The following is a 25,197-nucleotide window of genomic DNA, read 5'->3' on the forward strand; positions in this document are numbered from 1 at the left end:
GCTATGTAGTTTAAACATGTTGTTTATGAGCAGGATAGCACATTTAGATGCTATGATTTAAATAAGCATGATTTTTCTTTTGCTCTACTCATTGCGAAACTATGTGTTTAATGCCCGCAAATATGTTAAACACATAGGTAATGTAAAGTCCCGCTTGAGAGCCTTAGAGTTGGCTTTGTGCCACTGAAACTGCAGATTGGCTATTTTGCTTGGGAATGGAGATTAAGTACATAGATTTTCCCCTTCAATGCCCCGTTACATGGATACAATATAACTAATAGAACATTATTTTTTTTTACAACTTAAAGAAAACTAAAAGAAAATGTCAAATGTAATTGTATTTACTTAAATTCACATCCCAATCTGTGTCACACAGAGATGTCGTTATGATGCCTGTAACTGTAAGGACAGCGAGGCCTGCATGTGCGCTGCCATCTCATCGTACGTCAGGGCCTGTGCCGCTAAAGGAATCATTCTGTGGGGCTGGAGAAACGGCATTTGTGGTAAGTTAGAAAATCATTACCTATATTTTCAAAGGTGTTTGTATAGCAATATGATTTTCCAGTTACTTATGTTTCCAATAATTTGTTAAAATAAAATAATAGTTTGGTCAAAATTTACAACTGATTTTAGTTTGAACAAGACATTAAAGGGACATGAAGCCCCCCCACCCCCCCAAAAATTGAATGATTCAGAAAGTACATGCAAATTTACACAACTTTCCAATTGACATCTATTATCTAATTTGCTTTGTTATCTCAGTATCCTTTGTTGAAAAGCTAAGGAGTTGGGGGCTAGTTGCTGATTGGTGGCTGCACATATAGGCCTTTAATCATTGGCTTATTGATGTGGTCAGCTAGCTCACAGTTGTGCATTGCTAATCCTTCAATAAAGGATACCAAGTGAATGAAGCAAAATTGGTTATAGAATTAAATTGGAAAATTAAATTGGAAATTTGTTACAAATTCTGTGCTGTATCTAAACCCTGTCCCTTTAAGTTAATAAATCATACATTTTCCTTATCATTGACCTATTTGTTTATTTTCTTTAGGAATACTAATGGTAATATTGGTGAATTACAGAACAGTCAAATATTAGTAACAACGATTTCTGTAGATTTGTGGGGACTTTTGTTTCAGCTACCAGTTGTAATATAGGGCTTTGTGTCAAAAAATATCATTGAAAGTTCAATGGTTAAGAACCCAGAGGAATGCATAGGAATCCTGACAACCTTCTGTATGGCTTTAGAATGTTAAAATACACAATTTATTTTTAATCACATGATACGTTTTCTTTTTAGTCACATGATACGTTTTATTTTTAGTCACATGATACATTTTCTTTTTAGTCACATGATACGTTTTCTTTTTAGTCACGATACGTTTTATTTTTAGTCACATGATACATTTTCTTTTTAGTCACATGAGAGGCTACTTTGCAATAACTTTAATTATGTGTTTAATACCCTTTTGATTAGCAAAGCACATTGTATCATGGGAAAGGCCAATGCATCATGTTATTTTTTCAAGGATTATAAAATGATTACAAATAGGTTAGGTAATAAGGCCTACTATTATAATTTGATGCTGTAAGTAAAGAAAAATGCTATATAATTATTAAATTATTGCTGTATTTCTGAAAATGTAATGGGCTGAACCTCCATCTCAAGGCATTAATCATGTGATTTGTATTATATACTACTGAACCTCCATCTCAAGGCATTAATCATGTGATTTGTATTATATACTACTGAACCTCCATCTCAAGGCATTAATCATGTGATTTGTATTATATACTACTGAACCTCCATCTCAAGGCATTAATCATGTGATTTGTATTATATACTACTGAACCTTTGAAACTATCTTGAAAAGACAAGTTAGAATGAGAAATGTCATTGGAATGATCATTATTCTTTGGCTAACAATGTGATTTGTTTTCTTCTTCTAGACAAGGATGTTACTACTTGCCCATCAACTCAGGTCTATCTGTATAACCTCACCACATGCCAATCTACTTGCCGCTCCCTGGAGGAGGGTGAAAAGGCCTGTGGCAATGAGTTTACAGCAGTAGACGGTTGTGGGTGCCCAGATGGAGAGTATCTGAATGAGAAGAACCATTGCGTGCCAAGATCCAAGTGTTCATGCTACTATAATGGCAGATACTATAACCCATTGGAAGTTATCTACAAACAGAATGAGCGATGGTAGGTGTGGCTAAATCTTCATATCTCAGTTAAGGTGTCTTGTATGTAAAACTACTGTGGTTTGAAACAAGACTGTAAAGTCTAAGTCTGAGCAAATAAAAGTAAGTTGGGTTATCTAATATTTTTAATGGCAATTAAGCATAAATATAAAAAGATACAATTTGGAGGCAGATAAGAATCAAAAAAGTCTATTGAGTCTCCCATATTTCCATCAGAATTTATTAGTAATCAATCTTGAACTCCCTTGGTCATTTTCCTTAAAGGGACATAAAACCCCAATTTTTTTCCATTTACAATCCAGATAGAGCATACACATTTAAACAACTTTCCAATTATCTTCTATTATCAAATGTTCTTTGTTTTCATGTTATCGTTTGTTGTAAAGCAGGAAGGTAACTTCAGGAGTGTGCACGTGTCTATAGCACTGTATGACAGCACTATTTCCTGTCATGTAGTGTTCCAGACATGTGCACGCTACCTATCTAGATATCTCTTCAACAAAGAATAACATTAGAATGAATCAAATCTGATGATAGATTAAATTGGAAACATTTTTATAAAATTGTATTCTCTGTCTGAATTATAAAAGAAAAAAAATGAATTTCATGTCCCTTTAAATTTCTATAGGCAGTGTGTTCCCTGATTCAACTAACCTTTCTATAAAGAAGTGATTCTAGAATTTATTTCTAATTATGATTCCATTCAAAATGCTTTAATCCACAGCTTTATTAAAGCCCACAATATATTTAAATGTTTTTTACCGTATCACTCTTCACTACTCAAAGCTACACATATTAAGCTCAAGATTTCATTTTATGTACATTTAATAATATTAATGATCATGTTCTATTTTAGCCGCTGTGAACACTTTCTGGCTTTGTATATCCTTCTGTAGATATAGTCTCCAAAACTGTACATTATTTTCAAGCTGAGGCCTAACAAGAGCTATATAAATTGGTCTCTATAAAGCGTCTCACTTTTTCTGTTGTTTATACAATTTTTCTTCATTCTCTTGCTGTCTTTATTTGAAAAGCAAGAATGTAAGTTTAGAAGCCGGCCCATTTTTGGTTCACAACCTGGGCTGTGCTTGCTGATTTTTTATGCTTTTTAACCACTGGTTCTTGATGTTAAAGGGACATGAAACCCAAAATATTTATTTCATGATTCAAAGAAAATACAATTTTAAACAAAATTCCAATTTACTTCTATTATTGAAATAGCTTCATTCTTCAGATTTCCTTTGTTGAAGAAATAGCTAATCACATGAGGCATCTACATGCATCCACCAATCAGCAGCTACAGAGCCTATTTAGATATGCTTGTCAACAAAAGATATAAAAAAATGAAGCAAATTAGATAGAAGTAAATTGGAAAGTTGTTTAAAATTGCATAATCTTTCTAAATCATAACAGAAAAAAAATTAGCTTTAGTTCCCTTAAGATCTACAATCATATTTTCACATTTTGGGGTCTATTTATGAAGCAGCTGATGCTTCCTCTGACCCACTCCGCTTCAGTTCCGGCTGAAGCAGAAGTTAAAGGGACACTGAACCCAATGTTTTTCTTTTGTGATTCAAATAGAGCATGTAATTTTAAGCAACTTTCTAATTTACTCCTATTATCAATTTTTTTCGTTCTCTTGCTATCTTTATTTGAAAAAGAAGGCATCTAAGCTTTTTTTTTTTTGTTCAGAACTCTGGACAGTACTGTTTTTATTGGCAAATTCATTTATCCACCAATCAGCATAGACAACCCAGGTTGTTCGCCAAAAATAGGCCAGCATCTAAACTTACATTTTTGCATTTCAAATAAAGATACCAAGAGAATGAAGAAAATTTGATAACAGGAGTAAATTAGAAAGTTGCTTAAAATGTTATGCTCTATCTGAATTCACGAAAGAAAATATTTGGGTTCAGTGTCCCTTTAAGAAGCAGCGGTCCTAAGACCGCTGTTCCTTAACTCGTCCGCCACCTCTGAGGTGGCAGACAACAATCCGCCCGATCGAATACGATCGGGCTGATTGACACACCCTGCTAGCGGCCGATTCGCCGCAAATCTGCAGGGGGTGGTATTGCACCAGCATATGCTGTCGGCATTTATCGATGCGCGGCGGACAAGATCCGCTATATCGGATCATGTCCGTCCGCACATTAATAAATGGACCCCTGTGAGTCACTCAATATTGTATACATCACAGTACATTTAATATAGTGGTTGATCGGATTCTATGACAACAAATATTTTTTTTTTATAATGCTGATTATTTCATTCCATATTTCTCTTCAGCTCTTGCCACGATGGAAGATTTATCTGCACCTCTCATGGTAACGAAAGTAAGTATAACATTCTCTTAGAGATCCACATGTAAAATAAAGCATTTTTAAATTTCATGTAACAAATGATTGTATAATAATGATTAGTTGATAGTTTTAAAATACACTGACTGCATGTGTACTTTTCCATGGGCAACCATCATTAAAGGGACATACACTTTGAGACAAATTTCATATAAAAAAACACTGCAATAAACTTTCATTATTTATTTTGTCCCCTATTCCTGTAATTTCATTCTGAAACTGTGAGCTTTTCAGTTCCTGTTAGAAATGGAAGTGCAGAACACTTTTATATTCCACACAGCCATTGGCTGAACACTCTAGTGACCTATTTATAACTGTCTCTAATTGGCCACAGCATAGAAGGTAACCTAAGTTACAACATGGCAGCTCCCATTGTTTTATAGACACTAAAACTTTACACTTATTTTGTCAATATTTAAACAGCTAATTAAACTATAATAAAATACATCTACATGTTACTCTCAGACTAATCCTTTCTTTGAATACATCATTCTATCTAGCATTTATTAAGGGCCAGATTACAAGTGGAGCGCAAAATACCGATATTTGCGCTCCACTGAGTAATACAAGCGCCCGCTAATGTGCACTGGTATTACAAGTTGAGTGCACTGATTGGCTAAAATGCAAGTCTGTCAAAAGCACTGAGATAAGGGGAGCCTTATCTGCAGAGGCTTAGATACAAGATATTCACAGCGGTAAAAAGTATATTAATATAACTATGTTGGTTATGCAAAACTGGGGAATGGGCAATAAAAGGATTATCTATCTTTTAAAAATTCTGGACTAGACTGTCCCTTTAATACATTTTCTGTATTGTACATTGATTTTATTTTCATCTACAGCTTGTCCCACTGGGAAAGTCTTCTTTGACTGCAACAAAGTCCAGCAAAACTCCTCAATAATTTCAGTGCATAGAAGCTGCCAGACTTTAAATGTCGAACTTGTAAGTGAACTTTCTCTATTTGTTTTTGTTTTTTTTATGGACAAATTAAATTGGTTGAAGGAAAAGTATCAATTGTATTTAATAACAAATAAAGAGTCATGAAACCCAACATTTTACTTTTAGTATTCAAATAGAGAATACAATTTTAAACAATGTTCCAATTTACCTCTATTATCACATTTGCTTCATTCTCTTGGTATCCTTTGTTGAAGAAGAAGCAATGCACTACTGGGAGCTAGCTGAATCAGATGAGCCAATGACAATAGGTATATATATGCAGCCACCAATCAGCAGCCAGCTCCCAGTAGTGCAGTGCTGCTCCTGAACCTATATAGGTATGCTTTTAAATAAAGGATACCAAGAGAATTAAGCAAATTAGATACATTTAAATTGCATGCTCTGTTTGAATCAGTTTAATTTTGACTTTGCTGTCCCTTTAATGCAGAAATGTAATAAATAGTTGTTTTTATATATATATTGGGGACTCACTACAGTTAAAGGGACCTGAAAGTCAAAATTAAAATGTCAAAGATCCGACAGAACATGCAATTTTTACAACACTTTACCATGTACTTCTATTACCAAATTTACTTTGTCCTATTGTATTCTTTGTTAAAGAGCATACCTAGGTAGTCTCAGGAGCAGTTAGGCCCTACTGGAAGCTAACTGGTGATTAGTGGTTACACACATCAGCCTTTTTTCATTGGCGTATTTTGTGTGTGTGTGTGTTCAATAGTGCTGATTTAATTCATTTTAACTATGTGTTTAACACCTTTGTAGAGATTAAACACATGGATAGTTCTATGGAAGCAAGAGTGCAATAATACAATGCTCTAACACATTAGACAATTTTCTTTTTGCACTTTTATGTCCCTTTAAAGGGATACTAAACCCAAGTTTTTTTTTCTTTCGTGATTCAGATAGAGCATGCAATTTTAACTCCTATTATCAATTTGTCTTCATTCTCTTGGTATCTTTATTTCAAAAAGCAGGAATCTAAGCTAAGGAGCCGGCCCATTTTTGATTTAGCACCTGGGTAGCACTTTCTGATTGGTGGCTACATTTAGAAAAATTGATACTAGAAGTAAATTAGAAAGTTGCTTAAAATTGCACGCTCTGAGTCATATAAGAAAACATTTTGGTTTAGTGTCCCTTTAACTTAATCTAATTGGGACACAGAAAGTAGCTTGATTTTTAGAGGAACATAACTATGAAAATTTAAATTCATATCAGGGCATTTGGTTTTTGAACAGAATCAGTTTTCCAATGCACATCTAATAGTAAAAGCTAACACTGTTTCAGTTATTTAGCTGTGCACATGCATGCAGAGCATATATACATATCCTCTGCACACCCACAGTTTAAAAATATTTGAATGTTATATTTTGCATTACCGGCTGTTTAAAGGCAGTAGAATTTTTATTTGTATTTTAAATGCTCCCTTAACATTTCTGTGAAATGTATCTTAAAGGGATATAAAACAAATGATTTAGATAGAACATACAATTTTTAACAACTTTTCAGTTTACTTACTAGTTTCTAATTTGCTGTGTTCTCTTGGTATCCTTTGTTGAAAAGCATACCTAGGCAAGTTCAAGAGCTGGGAGCTAGCTGCTTGGTGGCAGCACATATATGCCTTTTGACTTTGGTTTAATTATTGTGTTCAGCTAGCTCCCAGTAGTGCATTACTGCTGCTTCAATAAAGGATACAAAAAGAATGAAACAAAACTGATAATTGAAGTAAATTGGAAAGTTACTTAAAAATAATTACTCTGTCTGAATCATGAAAGAAATGTTTGTGGTTTCGTGTCCTTTTAATTTCTTGCTAAATTTGTATTCATTTTCTCTAGTAAATTCTCTTTTTTTTATTAACCTTTTTTTATTTTCTTTCCAACTGCAGTTCCAGACTGGATGCATCTCAGGCTGTGTTTGCCCAGATGGGCTTTTGGATAATGGAAAAGGCGGCTGTGTTAAAGCCGACCAATGCCCCTGTGTTCACAACAATCACTTGCACGATCATGGTGCAAAGATCAAGGTCGATTGCAATACATGGTAAGTTAAAATCACATATTTTTAAAGGGACATGAAAACACCAGATTTTTTTTTTCATGATTCAGATTGAAGATACCATTTTTATTTTAAGCTACTTTCTAATTTACTTCTGTTATCAAATTTACTTCATTCTCTTGATATTCTCATGTTATTGGCTCAAAGTTCAGCTAGCTCCCAGTAGTTTATTGCTGCTTCTCCAACAAAGGTTATCAAGAGAGCAAAACAAATTAGATAATAGAAATAAAAAACTCTGTCTGAATCATGAAAACAAAAATTGAGTTTTAAAGGAACGTATACACCAATTTGCATTTAACTGCATATATTAGACATTACTATAAAGAATAATATGCACAGATACTGATATAAAAATCCAGTATAAAACCGTTTAAAAACTTACTTAGAAGCTCCCAGTTTAGCTCTGTTAAAAAGGTAGCTGGAACACCCACTGTATGTAAGTGGGAAATATCAGACACTCCCCCCTCCCCTGCATATGAAAAGACCCTTTACACAAACAGGAGCAAGCTGGAGTAGGTATACATCAGTATTCTCCTAAATCTTTGGGGCTTGGTTAGGAGTCTGAAAATCATAGCAATGTTATTTAAAAATAAGCAAAACTATACATTTAAAAAAACAAACAAAAAAAACTGGATGGGCTATATAAATGGATCATCTACAAAACATTTATGCAAAGAAAAATATAGTGTATAATGTCCCTTTAAGTAGAATCTAGCCAATCTAGGAAGGGGCCTCAAAGTTTTTTAGGCCAACCTTTAGATTAGGTTATGGTAACTGGTAACATCTCCATATTTCTGTTGATTAAGTATTTAAGGAAATATTTCAGATAGCAAATAAGTTTATTAGGGCGACAGTCTAATATATTTTGCTATTAATTACTCTGGCAAACATTGTCTGGCAAAAGAATGACCTCAATTTGCAAATGTTGGAAATTGTAACATTTTAAATAAAGTTTTTTCTTCATCATGGCTCAAAATAATTGCAGAAGAATTGGATTATATAAGGTTTATAAACCATAAAATAATTGTAATCAATACAAAAAATGTAAACTTTATTATAAAAAAGATTTGTTGACAAAAAGTATGGACCATAAATTTTTGAAATGCTTTGGTTTAAATAATGCATAATACAGAACGTTTAAATATTAAATTTCTCTTTAGCACATGTCGGAGTGGCCAATGGACTTGCACTGATGTTGTATGCTATGGGACATGTACCATCTACGGAAATGGTCATTATGTCACCTTTGATAACAAGCTGTATGACTTTGATGGGAACTGTGAATATGTAGCTGCCCAGGTAAGTTTTAATATCAGGAGCCTATTCGTTATTTTCCCTCAGTATTCCTTTAAAGGAAAATTCTATATAAAAGTGCTTAATGTGAATACATTCCTATAATCTGCTTTCTTTAATAATTTACGGCTCTTGGGTATGATATTTTTCATTCAAATGTGAAAGAGGAACAATTCAAGTGTTTTGGTAAATATTTGTTTAAGTGTAAATTACCTGACTAGTATTTTTGGCATATAATAAGGAATAAAGAAATTCACATCAATTGGATGAAGTAAACTTGCACTTTCAACAGTAAACCATAAAGCAGTGGCGTGGTGTATTATTAAAACATTGCGGTTTGTGGTTCCATTCTGAAGTTCTGAGAGGTACTGAGGATGGTCTTAAAAAGAAATCTTTCCAGGGGAGCAAGAAAAATAAAAAGTTCTAGCTAAATAATCTCGGTGGCAACATGTACAACAAGAAAGCGTAGCTTTCTGCACACATAAGCAGCAAATAATTTTTAAAATGGAGGCTCATTGGTATCCAAAAGTAGACCTCAAAACCGTGTTGCAGGAGTCTCATGGTTTGGGAGATCTGCTGCTTTCTCTCCAGAAGTTTCCTCAGTCATGACAAATATCCCATTTTCCAGGGGTGCCCATCTAATGCCCATGATAAATAAATACTCCACCCACCAATGCCCATTACACATACCAGCCCACCCAAAGTTACGCCCATCCTATGAAGCTCTACCCACCAAACACGCACATGTCCCCCTCACCTGCATGTCCTTGAAAGCCTCCTGAAAATGTTGAAGTTGTGAAAAAATGGCTGCTCTTCCCGTCCTTCACATTCCCACCACCCATGGTACTAGGAGTGCTAGGAACAATCATTGTTCCGGAACCCTTAATTCTCAAATGTGTCTAACCATAAATTCAAAAGGCACTGTTTTTTTTTAAAAAAAAAAAAATACATATTCTTTGCTCTAGAAGGACAAGGAGAGAGCTAAATAGGGCAAAATAAAAATTTCATTAAAAGGGACACTTTATATGTATTATATTATTTTCCTGTAAGAGTAGCATTTCATTATGGGAATTTGTTTTTTTTTTCCTGTCAAAAGTAAGGTAAAAGAAGTAGGAATTTAACTTGAAAACAATACAGCTGTATCAGTTCTGTACTTCTTCCTAAGGCTCATTGGCTGATAGTTATTTCCTGTTAATGCTCATTGGGAGATAGCTACTTCCTGCTAAAGCTTTTTGGCTTACCGTGAGGATTTGTAAAGATATAGAGCCTTAACAGTATATGTTTTCCTTGTTCAAATACTGCTTTCATATAAATAATAGAAAGCATTAGAAAACGGTATCCCTTTGACAAATGAATTTAACAACATAAAATGAACCCCTCCAATACTATAACCACCCACTTCTTTGATCTGGAGCTTTGTGGCAGACTTTGTTAGGACCACTAAACTTTAGGTTCTAGAACACTGGTTTTCAAACCTCTGCTCAGACCTCCCTAACATGCCAGATTTTGAGGATACCTGAACTGGAGCACAGGTGAAATAATCAGCTGATTAGTAACCATGGTTATTTTACCTGCTCTCATCCAAGGTAATTCTGAAAACCTGGCCTGTTGGGGAGTCCTGAGTACAGGTTTGAAAACTAGTTTGATCTAGAACCATCCCTGGTGATTCTGCTTAACGAATTAAGTAGAAACATTTTCTAAATGCTATAAAGAAAAGCTTTATAGATTTTCAAATGATTTATTTAGTTATCTAATATGTGTTATACCACTAAAATATAGAACAAGTAACAAGTATAATGTTCTGTTGTGTCTCAATAGGTTAATGGCTGTGTTTGTAAGAGTTTACATTAATATTATTTTGTTTTGCTTGACAGGACTACTGTGGATCAAATGGCAGCTTCAGTGTTATTACAGAAAACGTCCCATGCGGTACAACGGGAGTCACATGCTCAAAGGCTATCAAAGTCTTCTTAGGGGTAAGTGTTTTTTCATATCTTATCATTATAATCTTAATCTTTAAAGGGGCATTTTGTTCAACATTTAAAGGGACATGAAACCCAGAAAATTTATTTCATGATTCAGATAGAGAATACAATTTTAAACAACTTTTCAATTTACTTCTATTATTTAATTTGCTTCCTTCTCTTGTTATCCTTTGCTGAAAGCTGTATCTAGGAAAGCTCAGGAGCAGCAGAGAACCTAGTTTCTAGCTGTTGATTGGTAGCTGCATATATATCGATTGTGATTGGCTCACCCATGAGTTCAGTTACAAACCATTAGTGGATTGCTGCTACTTCAACAAATGATACCAAGAGAATTAAACACATTAGATAATAGAAGTAAATTAGAAAGTTGTTTAAAATTGTAGTCTCTATCTGAATCATGAAAGAAAAAAAAATTGGGGTTCATGTCCCTTCAAATGCACATAGCTAAATTACATCTTTGAATAGGAACATATTTACAGTACAGTATACATGAATTGGCAAAAATGCTTCTAGTAAAACCTATCACTGTTTTAGTGTTAGCATTTTTCTCTGCACGTGCATGTGAAGCATAACTAGATATTCTCAGTGCACCAGCATGTTAAATACTGCAGCTGCTCAGAACACCAATGGGGCTTGTTTCATGTCAGCAATTAACAAATGGAGTCATTACCAGATGGTACAAGCATCTTAGGCTCTCTGAGTATAAAATGCTGGTGCACGGTGCATACTTAAATACACTTTTGAAACAGCTATAGCTTTTATTAGAAGTAATTTTGCTAATACATGTATATTACAAAATTGCTTCTATTCAAAACTATACATCCATGTGGATTTCAATTTTGGCTGAAATGTCCCTTTATGGAACATTAAATAATTTGTTTTGGTAATGGTATCCTATCATAGTGATGTGATGTGCGGTGAGGTCAGAGACTGGTGAGGCTCTGGCTTTGATACACCCAAGAAACACACACACATATATATATATATATATATATATATGTCCATGATGTTATATTGCTAAAAACACTCAGTGCTCCATATAGGGTGCATGCCTATCAATATGTGCCAATGTATGTGCAATGAGCATGTGCACATGGTGTCAATACTAATATTTCAATACATTTTGCAGTGCAAACTGCACGCCCAATCTATCTATTGATTTCCATGCCCCTTTTAATGTGTATCATTTACTTTATTCGTTTAAGTTAGATAAAATTAATTTAATCTTTCCATATGGTCAGACATATAAGCTTGCAGAGACCAGCGTTAGCACATAAGTCAGGCCTTTTGCAAGGCTCTTTGAATTGAGGTATCAGCCTTACTTATAAGTTGCAGCAGTGCTGACATATATTGCAGGCTGATGACAACTGATGGCTGTATAGAGGCACCCATTCACATTCCAGTTATCTTATTGGTAAACTTTACTGGGCACCCTAAAATGTTACAGTCAGTAGCTTGTGAAGTCTGTGGTATAAGTATCTCTGTCTGAGATTTCTACTACTTGATTATTGCAGCAGATGTTTTATAAGAGAATATTTTTTTTACATTAAAAGAAATAAACACATTACTCTCTGCCTTGAATATCTTTGACAACTGTTTAGTTTGAAATGATTTAAATAACCTAAAGCCATATTTGTGTGCTGAAACTGCCAAACACTCCCATTGGTTGGAGGTAAATACCTGAGAGGGTTCTCTATCTCATCAATATTTAAAATGTTCCAAGCTTGATATTTTTGCATGAAAGTTGTGTTTGGATAAATCTATCCTTACTAAACTGAAACAGTAACTCTAAAAATTAACCTAAAAAAGTGCTGATCTGACACATGAAAATGCAGTCACTTGAAAATTATGCCAGGTGTAAATAGTCCAATTTACAAAAAAAACAAAAAAAAAAAACATAAGAGAATACCAAGGGGTTGATCCGATAAAAATCGTCGCCCGCAAAAGCCGGCAACGCCAATATTTACGCTGGTTTGGTATCACATATACGGCGTAACCTAGAAGTTACGCGCGTATATTTCTGCCGTCGCCCGTAGTTTTTTGGGCTATAGGCAGGTATACCAAACCAGCGCAGTTTGGTATCCAATATGCAGCGTAAGGACTTACGTGGCGAAAATGGAGAAAACTTACTCCATTTTCACCTCGCCACAAAAAGCAGCCGTAAGAAGCCTTACGCTGACTATTGGAGCCCTGTAACTCCCTAAACTGGCTGCTAAAATAAACCTAACACCTAACGCATGCGCAGTCTATCTCCCTGTCAACCGCGATCTTCTAAAATAAACCTAACACCTAACGCATGCGCAATGTCTATCTACCTGTCAACCGCGATCCCCCCCCGAAATCCCTAATAAAGTTATTAACCCCTAAACCGCCGCTCCCGGACCCCGCCGCCATCTACATAAACTAACCCCCTACTGTGAGCCCCTAAAACCGCCGCCATCTACCTTATCTATCCCCTAATCTGACCCCTTACACCGCCGCCACCTATATAAAAATTATTAAGCCCTAATCTAATCCCCCTATACCGCCGCCAGCTATATTAATATTATTAACCCCTAATGTAAGCCCCTTACACCGCCGCCATCTCTATTAAAATGATTAACCCCTAATTTAATCTACCTACCCCGCCACCAGCTATGTTATCTATATTAACCCTAAGTATATTATAGTTAATATAGGTATTACATTATATATATTAACTATATTAACCCTAATTATATTAGGGTTAATATAGTTAATATAGTTACTATAGTATTTATATTAACTATATTAACTCTATCTAACCCTAACACCCCTAACTAAATTTATATTAAATTAATCTAATTAATTTATAAACTAAAATATTCCTATTTAAATCTAAATACTTACCTATAAAATAAACCCTAAGATAGCTACAATATAATTAATAATTACATTGTAGCTATGTTAGGGTTAATATTTATTTTACAGGTAAATTGTTAATTATTTTAACTAGGTATAATAGCTATTAAATAGTTATTAACTATTTAATATCTACCTAGTTAAAATAATTACCCAATTACCTGTAAAATAAATCCTAACCTAAGTTACAAATACACCTACACTATAAATAAATTAAATAAACTACAAACATCTATCTAAAAATACAATTAAATTAACTAAACTAAATTACAAAAAAAAACAAACACTAAATTACAAAAAATAAAAAAAAGATTACAAGATTTTTAAGCTAATTACACCTATTCTAAGCCCCCTAATAAAATAATAAACCCCCAAAATAAAAAAAATTCCCTGCCCTATTCTAAATTAAAAAAAGTTCAAAGCTCTTTACCTTACCAGCCCTTAAAAGGGCCTTTTGTGGGGCATGCCCCAAAAGAATTCAGCTCTTTTGCATACAAATACAATACCCCCCCCCCTTACAACCCACCACCCACATACCCCTATTCTAAAACCACCCAAACCCCCCTTAAAAAAGCCTAACACTACCCCCCTGAAGATTTCCCTACCTTGTCTTCACCACACCGGGCCGAACTCCTGATCCGATCCGGGCGATGTCTTGCTCCAAGCGGCAAAGAAGAATTCTTCCTCCGGCGATGTCTTCCTCCAAGCGGCAAAGAAGAATTCTTCCTCCGGCGATGTCTTCCTCCAAGCGGCAAAGAAGAATTCTTCCTCCGGCGACGTCTACCTCCAAGCGGCAGCAAAGTCTTCATTCTTCCGGCGGCATCTTCAATCTTCTTTCTTCGCTCCGCCGCCGCGGAGCATCCATCCCGGCCGACGAATGAGGTACCTTTAAATGACGTCATCCAAGATGGCGGCCGCCGAATTCCGATTGGCTGATAGGATTCTATCAGCCAATCGGAATTAAGTTAGAAAAATCTGATTGGCTGATTGAATCAGCCAATCAGATTCAAGTTCAATCCGATTGGCTGATCCAATCAGCCAATCAGATTGAGCTCGCATTCTATTGGCTGATCGGAACAGCCAATAGAATGCAAGCTCAATCTGATTGGCTGATTGGATCAGCCAATCGGATTGAACTTGAATCTGATTGGCTGATTCAATCAGCCAATCAGATTTTTCTAACTTAATTCCGATTGGCTGATAGAATCCTATCAGCCAATCGGAATTCGGCGGACGCCATCTTGGATGACGTCATTTAAAGGTACCTCATTCGTCGTTCAGTCGTCGGCCGGGATGGATGCTCCGCGGCGGCGGAGCGAAGAAAGAAGATTGAAGATGCCGCCGGAAGAATGAAGACTTTGCTGCCGCTTGGAGGAAGACGTCGCCGGAGGAAGAATTCTTCTTTGCCGCTTGGAGGAAGACATCGCCGGAGGAAGAATTCTTCTTTGCCGCTTGGAGGAAGACATCGCCGGAGGAAGAATTCTTCTTTGCCGCTTGGAGCAAGACATCGCCCGGATCGGATCAGGAGTTCGGCCCGGTGTGGTGAAGACAAGGTAGGGAGATCTTCAGGGGGGTAGTGTTAGGCTTTTTAAGGGTGGTTTGGGTGGTTTTAGAATAGGGGTATGTGGGTGGTGGGTTGTAATGGGGGGGGTATTGTATTTGTATGCAAAAGAGCTGAATTCTTTGGGGCATGCCCCACAAAAGGCCCTTTTAAGGGCTGGTAAGGTAAAGAGCTTTGAACTTTTTTTAATTTAGAATAGGGCAGGGAATTTTTTTTATTTTGGGGGTTTATTATTTTATTAGGGGGCTTAGAATAGGTGTAATTAGCTTAAAAATCTTGTAATCTTTTTTTTATTTTTTGTAATTTAGTGTTTTTTTTTTTGTAATTTAGTTTAGTTAATTTAATTGTATTTTTAGATAGATGTTTGTAGTTTATTTAATTTATTGATAGTGTAGGTGTATTTGTAACTTAGGTTAGGATTTATTGTACAGGTAATTGGGTAATTATTTTAACTAGGTAGATATTAAATAGTTAATAACTATTTAATAGCTATTATACCTAGTTAAAATAATTAACAATTTACCTGTAAAATAAATATTAACCCTAACATAGCTACAATGTAATTATTAATTATATTGTAGCTATCTTAGGGTTTATTTTATAGGTTAGTATTTAGATTTAAATAGGAATATTTTAGTTTATAAATGAATTAGATTAATTTAATATAAATTTAGTTAGGGGTGTTAGGGTTAGATAGAGTTAATATAGTTAATATAAATACTATAGTAACTATATTAACTATATTAACCCTAATATAATTAGGGTTAATATAGTTAATATATATAATGTAATACCTATATTAACTATAATATACTTAGGGTTAATATAGATAATATAGCTGGCGGCGGGGTAGGTAGATTAAATTAGGGGTTAATCATTTTAATAGAGATGGCGGCGGTGTTAGGGGCTTACATTAGGGGTTAATAATTTTAATATAGATGGCGGCGGTGTTAGGGGCTCACTTTAGGGGGTTATAGATATAATATAGCTGGCGGCGGGGTACGGGAGCGACGGTTTAGGGGTTAATAACTTTATTAGGTTGCGGCGGGGTACGGGAGCGGCGGTTTAGGGGTTAATAGCTTTTTTATTGTTAGGATAGTGAGGGGGGATAGCGGATAGAGGGTTAGACGTGTCGGGCTATGTTAGGGAGGCGTGTTAGACGTGTCGGGCTATGTTTAGGAGGCGTGTTAGACAGTGCGGGTGATTTAGACTTTAGTCAGGTTTTATAGGCGCCGGCAGTTTCTAACGTGGCGCAAGTCACTGGCGACTCCAAAAATCTGTACTTACGCAGATTTCTGGACATCGCTGGTTTGTGAGACTTGCGCCACTTTAGCAAGTGACGGCGCCGCATATTGGATGGCTCGAGTTGCGAGCTGAAACTGCGGGCGACGTGGGTTCCCTCGCTTGCGCCGCAAACTGCGATCTATATCGGATCGCGCCCCAAGTCTTTAATTTTAACTAAGGGAGAAACAGGAAGCATTTCAAGTCTCCAGCACCAAACAAGATATATGATAAAACCCAAAACAAAAAGCTTGTCCGCTTCCTCCCAGTCATCTAATTACTTAAAAGAGTTTGCTTGCTTTGGCAAAAAGAAAGCTTTCTGCTGGTTTTGGCAAAAAACAACAACAACAAAAAAAAGTTATCAAGCTCAAACAAATTACCTATTTTGGGAAGCTGAACATTTATTCCAGCAAAAAGGAAACTTTGGGTCAGAATTATTGTATGAGATGTTAAGTTATATTTACAAAGGGGTTTTCTCTCTATGTTTTTGTTGTGGCTTATATCTTTGGAATGGGTGAAAATTACTTATTTGGCTGACATGTGGCAGTCTATATACACAAACACTCATAGAGAATAGTTTAATTATTCAGGTATAAATATATTTATGACAGCAACACAGCAATTTGTCAGTTACTCTATAGGGCTGAGTATTTCAAAGCTTATATAGGTTGCATTAAAAAATCACAGAGCTTCAAAGCTCTAGGTCTTCAAAATTAAACAAAAAATTACAAACATATATATAAAATTAATATAAAATGTGCAGTTTACTTTTTATTTAATATATTGCAGAACCTGCAATATATTAAATAAAAAGTTTTCCCTCCCTGGTAGTTTAGTGGGGGGGAGCATTTGGTCTGCACCTCTGTCTGTCTGGCTCTCAGTGATGTGACTCGGTGCATGCTGCACGCTTTCACACTGAGAGCTGGAACAAGGAGGGGATCAGTTTGTATGGTCTGCATCAGAAGAGGTGCAGACCAAATGCTCCCCCGCTAGACTACCAGGGAGGGAATACTTTTTATTTAATACTGTATATTGCAGGTTCTGTAATATATTAAATAAAAAGTAAACTGCAAATTTGATAACTCTGTGATGTTTAATGCAACCTATATAAGCTTTGAAATACTCAGCCCTATTGAGTAACTGACAAATTGCTGTTTTGCTGTCATAAATATATATATACCTGAATAATTGAACTATTCTGTGAGTGTTTGTGTATAATTATGTATAGACTGCCACATTTCAGCCAAATTAGTAATTTTTACCCATTCCACAACAACAACATATATAGAAAACCCCTTTGTAAATATGATTTAACACCTTATACAATAATTCTGACCCAAAGTTTTCACTTTTTTGCTGAAATAAATGTTCACTTTTCCAAAATAGGTAATTTGTTTGAGCTTAATAACGTTTTTATTTTTAATTTTGCAAAAACCAGCATAAAGCTTACTTTTGCCAAAGCACACAAACTCTTTTAAGTAGTCTGTGACTCACTGGCCAGGCTTGGTGCACTGCTTGCCCCGCAGCAGGGCTAAAGGTGGGGAAAAAGTTAACATAGCCCATCATGCGACTCACAGTTCACACACACATCCTTACTTTAAACTTAGGCAGGGAGGGCAGGGGAGGACTTATAGGTGTTGCAGGCCTGAGGCTTTATTTTTAGCAAAAATAAAGCCTCAGTCCCGCAACATCTAAGCCCGCCCCTGCCCTCCCTTCCTAAGTTTAAAGTAAGGATGTGTGTGTGAACTGTGAGTCGCATGATGGGCTATGTCAGTGTCACTTACCTGTACTTAGGAAGAGTCAAATGACAGTAGTAGGCAGCGCAGCAGCTGTCCTCCGGCTACAAAAAAAACAGGCTCTTCTGCTCTTCTTCCCTCTCTTGTGGCGCACTGTTGCGGGATTGTTGGTTTGCACATGCATACTGCGCAGGGAGTCAAAGAACACCGGTCATGTTCTCCTGGTGCTGTCAATCACCAGGAGAACATACATGACCGGCGCTCATTGGCTAAGAGGCTGCATTAGCGATGCCTCCTATATTAAAGGGCCATAATACCCAAATGTTTAAACACTTGAAAGTGATGCAGCATAGCTGTTAAAAGCTGACTAGAAAATATCTCCTGAACATCTCTATGTAAAAAAGAAAGATATTTTAGCTCAAAAAATCCTCAGTAGCCACCTCCCATTGTAAAGGATTTCTAAGCAGCATATCAGTATGTCTGTCCCGGGACAACTGAAAGGATGAGCTTCGTGCACTCTCATATTATTTCACCAATCAGGTAAAGGAAGCTTACTATGAAATCTCATGGGAGTTAAGTCAAATCTCATGAGATCACAGTAAGAGTTCATGACCTCAGCACTGCTGATGCTTATTGGCTGCTGTTCATTTCTTCATTTTTTTTTATTTTTTTACCTGCAGCTGGGAGCAGGTGAAGTATAACTTTTTACACAGAACTTACTCTGCTGAGCTGAGGAGATTGTGAGGTAAAATATCTTCCTTTTTTACATAGAGATGCTCAGGTGATATTTTCCTGTCAGATTTTTACAGTTATACTGCATCAGTTTCAAGTGATTTAGAATATGAGTATTATGTCCCTTTAAGGTTTTAGCCGTGCTGCAGCACAAACCACCACCGGGTGGCGCAGCTGATTGGCTATTGGCTACAGATAGCAATGCATGCTACAAATCAACCCCTGTGCCTCTCTATTGCGCAATATAGTGGGAAAAAATTGAAAAAATTATTGAATTTTTTATTATTTTTTTTTTTTAATTGATTTTTAAATAAAAAATGCCCCAAATGGCAGGTGCGGCAGTGCCTCACCTGCCTCCTATGACTGCAAGTCACTCTATGCAAATCATTTATGTCTCATGATTAGTTGGAGAAATACCATATTGTAAAATAGTAGGTAATTTAGATTATCATAGATTGATCTGGTCAAAACAGAACATTGTGTTTATTTTTTTCAGAAAACAGAACTGAAGTTAGCAGACAAAGAAGTAGAGATAATTCAGGTGGATTCTGATAAGCAAGTGCAGTTTCTAACACGTGAAGTGGGTATTTACCTGGTTATTCAAGCCAGCAATGACATCCTTTTGATTTGGGACAAAAGAACCACTATATTCATCAAGGTGTCGCCTGCATATAAGGTGAGAGCCCTAAAAAAACACATTTGTCACATGTATATCTAAGTATTTATATGATTCCAAGCTCAAAAATAATGCTCTTCTTCAATTGGTTCTTAGGGAAAACTCTGCGGACTATGTGGAAACTTTGACGATACCGCAAATAATGACTTTACCACCAGTCACAAGCTGCCGGTCACAAGTGTGTTGGAATTTGGTAACAGCTGGAAAGTCAATCCCTCGTGTCCTGATGTATCAACTGAGATCCACCCTTGTTTACTCACCCCACATCGTAAGGCTTGGGCTGAGAAGCAGTGTGAGCTTATCAAAAGCGAAGTTTTCAAAGTTTGTCACAGCAAAGTAAGTAAAAAATACTGAAAAAAAATAAGTTTTAAAATTATATTTCATAAATGTGTCAGTGACATTAAGTTATATAAATCTAGGTATTTATTCCATAACAATACATAAGCATCTACTGGAAATTCTTGCTGAAAGCTGTGCAGCTGACTGTGAGTGCAAGGAGCACCCATGGCTGTGAGTTTTTGCAAGGTCATTGGATGTGTACCCAGTAAAGTTTGAGAAAGAAGTCAATCTCTGTGTTTTGTATGTGTCTAGGGAAATTACAAAGAGCCTATGTCACCCTTGTTTGTTATCTCAGTATGGTTGGTTGTAGGCATGTTATTGTATGGCTGTAGGTTAGAGACCTAGTGAGGAAGAAACCTTGATGTGGTCCTGGGCCTATCACCAGTTGGCCAAACACTGTTCTAATCTAGCTGTGTGCTTGCAAGAGATTGCCAGACTTTCTATGTGTTTGTGTTAATAATTTTATGTTGTCCTTTTCCCTATGGGCTTTGCACCCAGGCTTGTCGGTCATAGGTGTGTACCCAGTCCGGTTTGAGAGTGCAGTCCATTACTGCGTTTTGTATGTGTCTAGGGAAATTACAAGGCCTGTGTCACCCTTGTTTGTTTCTTGTTTGTATATAGTGTGCTTGGTTGAAGGCATGCTTTGTACCAAGTATAGGGAATCCACTTTAAATGACGGACAGCAACACATCCAGAAAACAACAAAACACTGTCAGGATTTGTGATCCAAATGCAAATTTAATCTAACATTTTTGGGGATGTTATAATCCCCTTCCTCAAAATTTTCTTCTGCAGAAAAGTCTTTATTTCTAAACTTTTTTTTAAACAAGCCCATATTAAATTATCAAAATTAGACATCTTGGTTTTTAATGGCCATTCTTGTCCAAACAAAAGCAAGAAAACGGATTACTAATGTTATTCTTTTATCTCGGAAATTCATTGTTCCCTAAAGAATTTGATACAGAAAGAGTTTGTTTTTGAAAATATTTTAATTGTTTGAATTAGGAAGGAAATTCTATTTCTCTCTTATCTCTCTTTACACTTTATAGTTCATAACATTATTTATTTTCTTGAATTTGCATTGATTTGCTATTTTTATGTATCTAATATGATTTTGTATGTTGTATATGGATTTATTAAAGGGACACTGAACCCAATTTTTTTCTATTAAGATTCAGATAGAGCATGCATTTTTAAGCAACTTTCTAATTTACTCCTTTCTAATATAACATTTTCTTTGTTTTCTTGGTATCTTTAGTTGAAAAAGCAGGAGTTTAAAGCTAACGAGCCGGCCCGTTTTTGGTTCAGAACTCTGGGTGGCGCTTGCTGATTGGTGGCTAAATGTAGCCACCAATCAGCAAGCACTATCCAGGGTTCTGAACCAAAAATTGCCCTGCCCCTATGCTTATAGTCCTGATTTTCAACTAAAGATACCAAGAGAACAAAGAAAAAATGATAATAGTAGTAAATTAGAAACTTGCTTAAAATTGCTACTCTATCTGAATTATGAAAGAAAAAAAATTGGGTTCAGTGTCCCTTTAAATACTTCTGTCCCAAACTATGTTTTATCAGATGTTTAGAGCAGCTTTGGGTCAACAAAAAGTCTGACTTATGAATAATTTATATTAGACATAAGACAAAAATAAATTATACTTACAATTAGTTTGCATTGCTCTTCCCATAGGTGGATCCTGCCCCATTCTATGATGCTTGTGTCCATGATGCCTGCTCGTGTGATGCTGGTGGGGACTGTGAGTGCTTCTGCACTGCAGTTGCTGTCTATGCTCAAGAGTGCACCAAAGCTGAAGCCTGCGTCTTCTGGAGAACGCCAGACGTTTGTCGTAAGTAAACACAAGGGTTTTTGAAACCCAAAATTGTAAACAACTTTCCAATTGACTTCTGTTATCAATTTTGCTTCATTCTCTTTGTATCCTTTCTTGAAGGAGCAGCAATGCACTTCTGGTTGCAAGCTGAACATATCAGTAAGCCAATCACAGGAGGCATATTTGTACAGCCACAATGTGAACCAAGGGAACAAAGCAAATGATATAAAAGAAGTAAATTGGAAAATTGTTTAAAACTGTAGCTCTATCTCAGGGGTCAGCAACCTTCGGCTCCCAGATGTTTTGTAACTACATTTCCCATGATGCTCAGATAGCCTAAAGAGTGTCTCAGCATCGTGGGAAATGTAGTTCCAAAACATCTGGGAGACGAAGGTTGCTGACCTCTGCTCTATCTGAATCACAAAAACAAATGTTTCATGTCCCTTTAAGTCAATTACATTGTGCAAAACAGCATGCTTTTCAAGCTCATCTTTAAAAATGGCCACCAGGCAATATGTAGAAATGATTTCTAAATACATTTTCTCTTCTCTCTCTCTTCTCTCTCTATCTCTCTTCTCTTTCTTCTCTCTCTCTCTTCTCTCTCTCTCTTTTCTCTCTCTCTTCTCTCTCTCTCTCTCTCTCTCTCTCTTCTCTCTTTTCTCTCCTCTCTCTCTCTCTCTCTCTCTCTTTTCTCTCTCTCTCTCTTTTCTCTCTCTCTTCTCTCTCTCTCTTTTCTCTCTCTCTTTTCTCTCTCTCTTTTCCCTCTCTCTCTCTCTCTCTCTCTCTCTCTCTCTCTCTCTTCTCTCTCTCTCTCCTCTCTCTCTCTTTTACCTCTCTCTCTCTTCTCTAACTCTTTTCTCTTTTCGCTCTCTTCTCTTTCCTATTTTTAATGTTGAGAGAACTAGCAACTTTTTACCTCTGGGCTAGTAGCGTTTCACAGCTGACTAGTATGCTATAGGGGTATTTTTCACAGACACACACACACACACATTATATATATATATATATATATATATATATCTATATATATATATATATATACACATCATGTATAACAATCTCTCTTTGTTCCCTCAGCTATATTTTGTGACTATTACAATCCAAAGGATAAGTGTGAGTGGCATTATCATCCATGTGGTAATCACAGCGTAGAGACCTGCCGATCCATCAACAATGTCTACACTAATGTCACTGTCACTTACCTGGAAGGTAGGTCTTAACTATGTTGTGTGTTATAGCACTGACTCTACATTGTGGCTCCATTCCATGAGAGAATACTGAGGTAGGCTGCAGAGCATGTCAGGGGCCCTATATGGCACTAATGCAGCAATGTTATACATATAGCATAACTTGTTTTTAAATGTATGCTCTGTCTGAACCATAAAAAATAACTTTTCACTTCCCTTTAATTTTGTAACAGGTACGTAAGTGTAATGAGCGCTGGTGACATCAGCGGAAGTCCCTGCACATGCACTATCCTAAGCCTGCCCTAATCCTATGTGTTATTGATGGGAGACTGGGGGCGAGGGAACTGGGGAACATTTAGGCTTTAGAATGACTTAAAACATAAAACTATTGTGTTGTTTGTTTACTGCTCACTATTACATTTATTGGGAAAATGCCAATATAATATAATTATACAGATCATAGATTCTGTCGTTATTCACCACTGATTTTACTTGTTATTTCAAGGTTGCTACCCAAGTTGTCCTCCTGAGAGACCAGTTTATGATGAGGACAAAAAGATATGTGTGACTAAGGAAGAGTGCGGATGTTATATCAATGGTACTCATTATGAGCCTGACACCCCGATACCAACTGATGAGAACTGTCGCTCATGGTAAGTGGTAACACAAAGGAGAGTGGACAACTTCTCGCCTTGGTTTGTTAATGGGATGATAAAACATTTTGTTATTTGAATAATCTGAAGTAGGGCACATTATTATTATTTTTTCTTTTTGAAGAGCTGCCAAATTACGTAGCATAAGGCTTATGAGTTTAGGTATACAGTAACACCAGTGGTGGGATTCTGAAATTTTAGCAACAGGTTCTCTAAATCAGTGGTTCTCAACCATGTCCCTCAAGTAACCCCAACAGGTCAGGTTTTTATTATAGTTGAACCAGTTCACAGGTGAAATAATCAGCTGATCAGTATAGTCATGGTTACTAACCTGCTCTCACCCATAAACTGATTATTTCACCTGTGTACTTGATCAGATATAATGAAAACCTGGCCTGTTGAGGGTCCTTGAGGACCTCGGTTGAGAAACAATGTTTTAAATTCTCTAATACAGAACCTTTATGCTTTCTAAGCTTTAGGAACAGGTTCTGTACACTTTCTATAATTTAAGGAACAGATTCATAAGAACTGGTGGCAACTGGCTGAATCCCACAACTGAATAATACTAATTTATAGTTAAAATATAGACTCTGTACATCAGCTGTAATTTTCACTTTAAGGGGCTAGATAGGGCAGCTCTTGCCAACAGTGGTGAAACTGCCATATTGCCGAATGCCTCCTGGAGTGAGACATGTAGTAATAGTGCACTTTTTTGATGAGATCAGTGCTGTTATAGAGCTAAAAAAAACCTTAAAGGTACATGAAACCCACTTTTTTTCTTCTTTCATGATTCAGATAGAGAATGCAATTTGAAACATTTAGCCATCAATCAGTAAGCGCTACCCAGGTGCCTAACCAAAATTGGGCCGGCTCCTAAGCTTACATTACTGTTTTTTTGTTTTTGTTTTTTTTTTAAATCTTTTTATTAAGGAAACACAGGTACAGTTAATCAAGTACGAATATAGACATATCGAGTCACAACAACATTACGTTTCATATCGTGGATTAAATATCGCATATAGATTAATTTACAATACAGTATCCGTACTAATGCATCTGATAACCAAAAAGAGAGAACGAGAAAAAAAGAATACTTATAACACGTATACCAACTGCCCATTTGGTGATCAGAACCTTATGATGACATGGGCTAATCCATACAGTGAAGATTATGTCATAGTTAGTTGCTGGTTATCTCCTATTGCACCTGTGTTCCCTAGTTTTTAATTTTTTTTTTTCCTTCTCTTTTCATTCCTTTTTACCCCTTTGTTATTGTTTCCATATAATACATGCTCATCCTGTTCTAAATCCAAGAAATTACAAACGACCCTCCCTTAGAAGACACAGCTTCTCCTTTGGTTATAATCTGTACTGGGGATAGAATTCCCCTTATCTTACATACATGATAATAGTAACAAACTATACTAAACAGTAGAATAAATCTCCTTCTACCTAATCGACTGCATGTTTTGTCTTTAA

At 36.1% G+C, this 25,197-nt stretch overlaps 1 protein-coding gene across 1 annotated transcript in view; it reads left to right on the forward strand.

The window, feature by feature from the left end:
* Positions 1-25,197, forward strand: part of LOC128636234 (mucin-2) — a 212,029-nt gene that overhangs the window by 110,531 nt on the left and 76,301 nt on the right. Inside the window, exons 16-27 of the mRNA XM_053689272.1 lie at positions 377-503; positions 1,951-2,206; positions 4,492-4,538; positions 5,405-5,505; positions 7,406-7,557; positions 8,733-8,871; positions 10,740-10,841; positions 19,537-19,716; positions 19,813-20,052; positions 21,740-21,896; positions 22,956-23,087; positions 23,571-23,718. Coding sequence (XP_053545247.1) covers positions 377-503; positions 1,951-2,206; positions 4,492-4,538; positions 5,405-5,505; positions 7,406-7,557; positions 8,733-8,871; positions 10,740-10,841; positions 19,537-19,716; positions 19,813-20,052; positions 21,740-21,896; positions 22,956-23,087; positions 23,571-23,718 — 1,781 coding nt within the window. The remainder of the gene's footprint in view (positions 1-376; positions 504-1,950; positions 2,207-4,491; positions 4,539-5,404; positions 5,506-7,405; positions 7,558-8,732; positions 8,872-10,739; positions 10,842-19,536; positions 19,717-19,812; positions 20,053-21,739; positions 21,897-22,955; positions 23,088-23,570; positions 23,719-25,197) is intronic.

The sequence above is a fragment of the Bombina bombina genome, chromosome 7, assembly GCF_027579735.1.
Source record: "Bombina bombina isolate aBomBom1 chromosome 7, aBomBom1.pri, whole genome shotgun sequence".
NCBI lineage: Eukaryota > Metazoa > Chordata > Amphibia > Anura > Bombinatoridae > Bombina > Bombina bombina.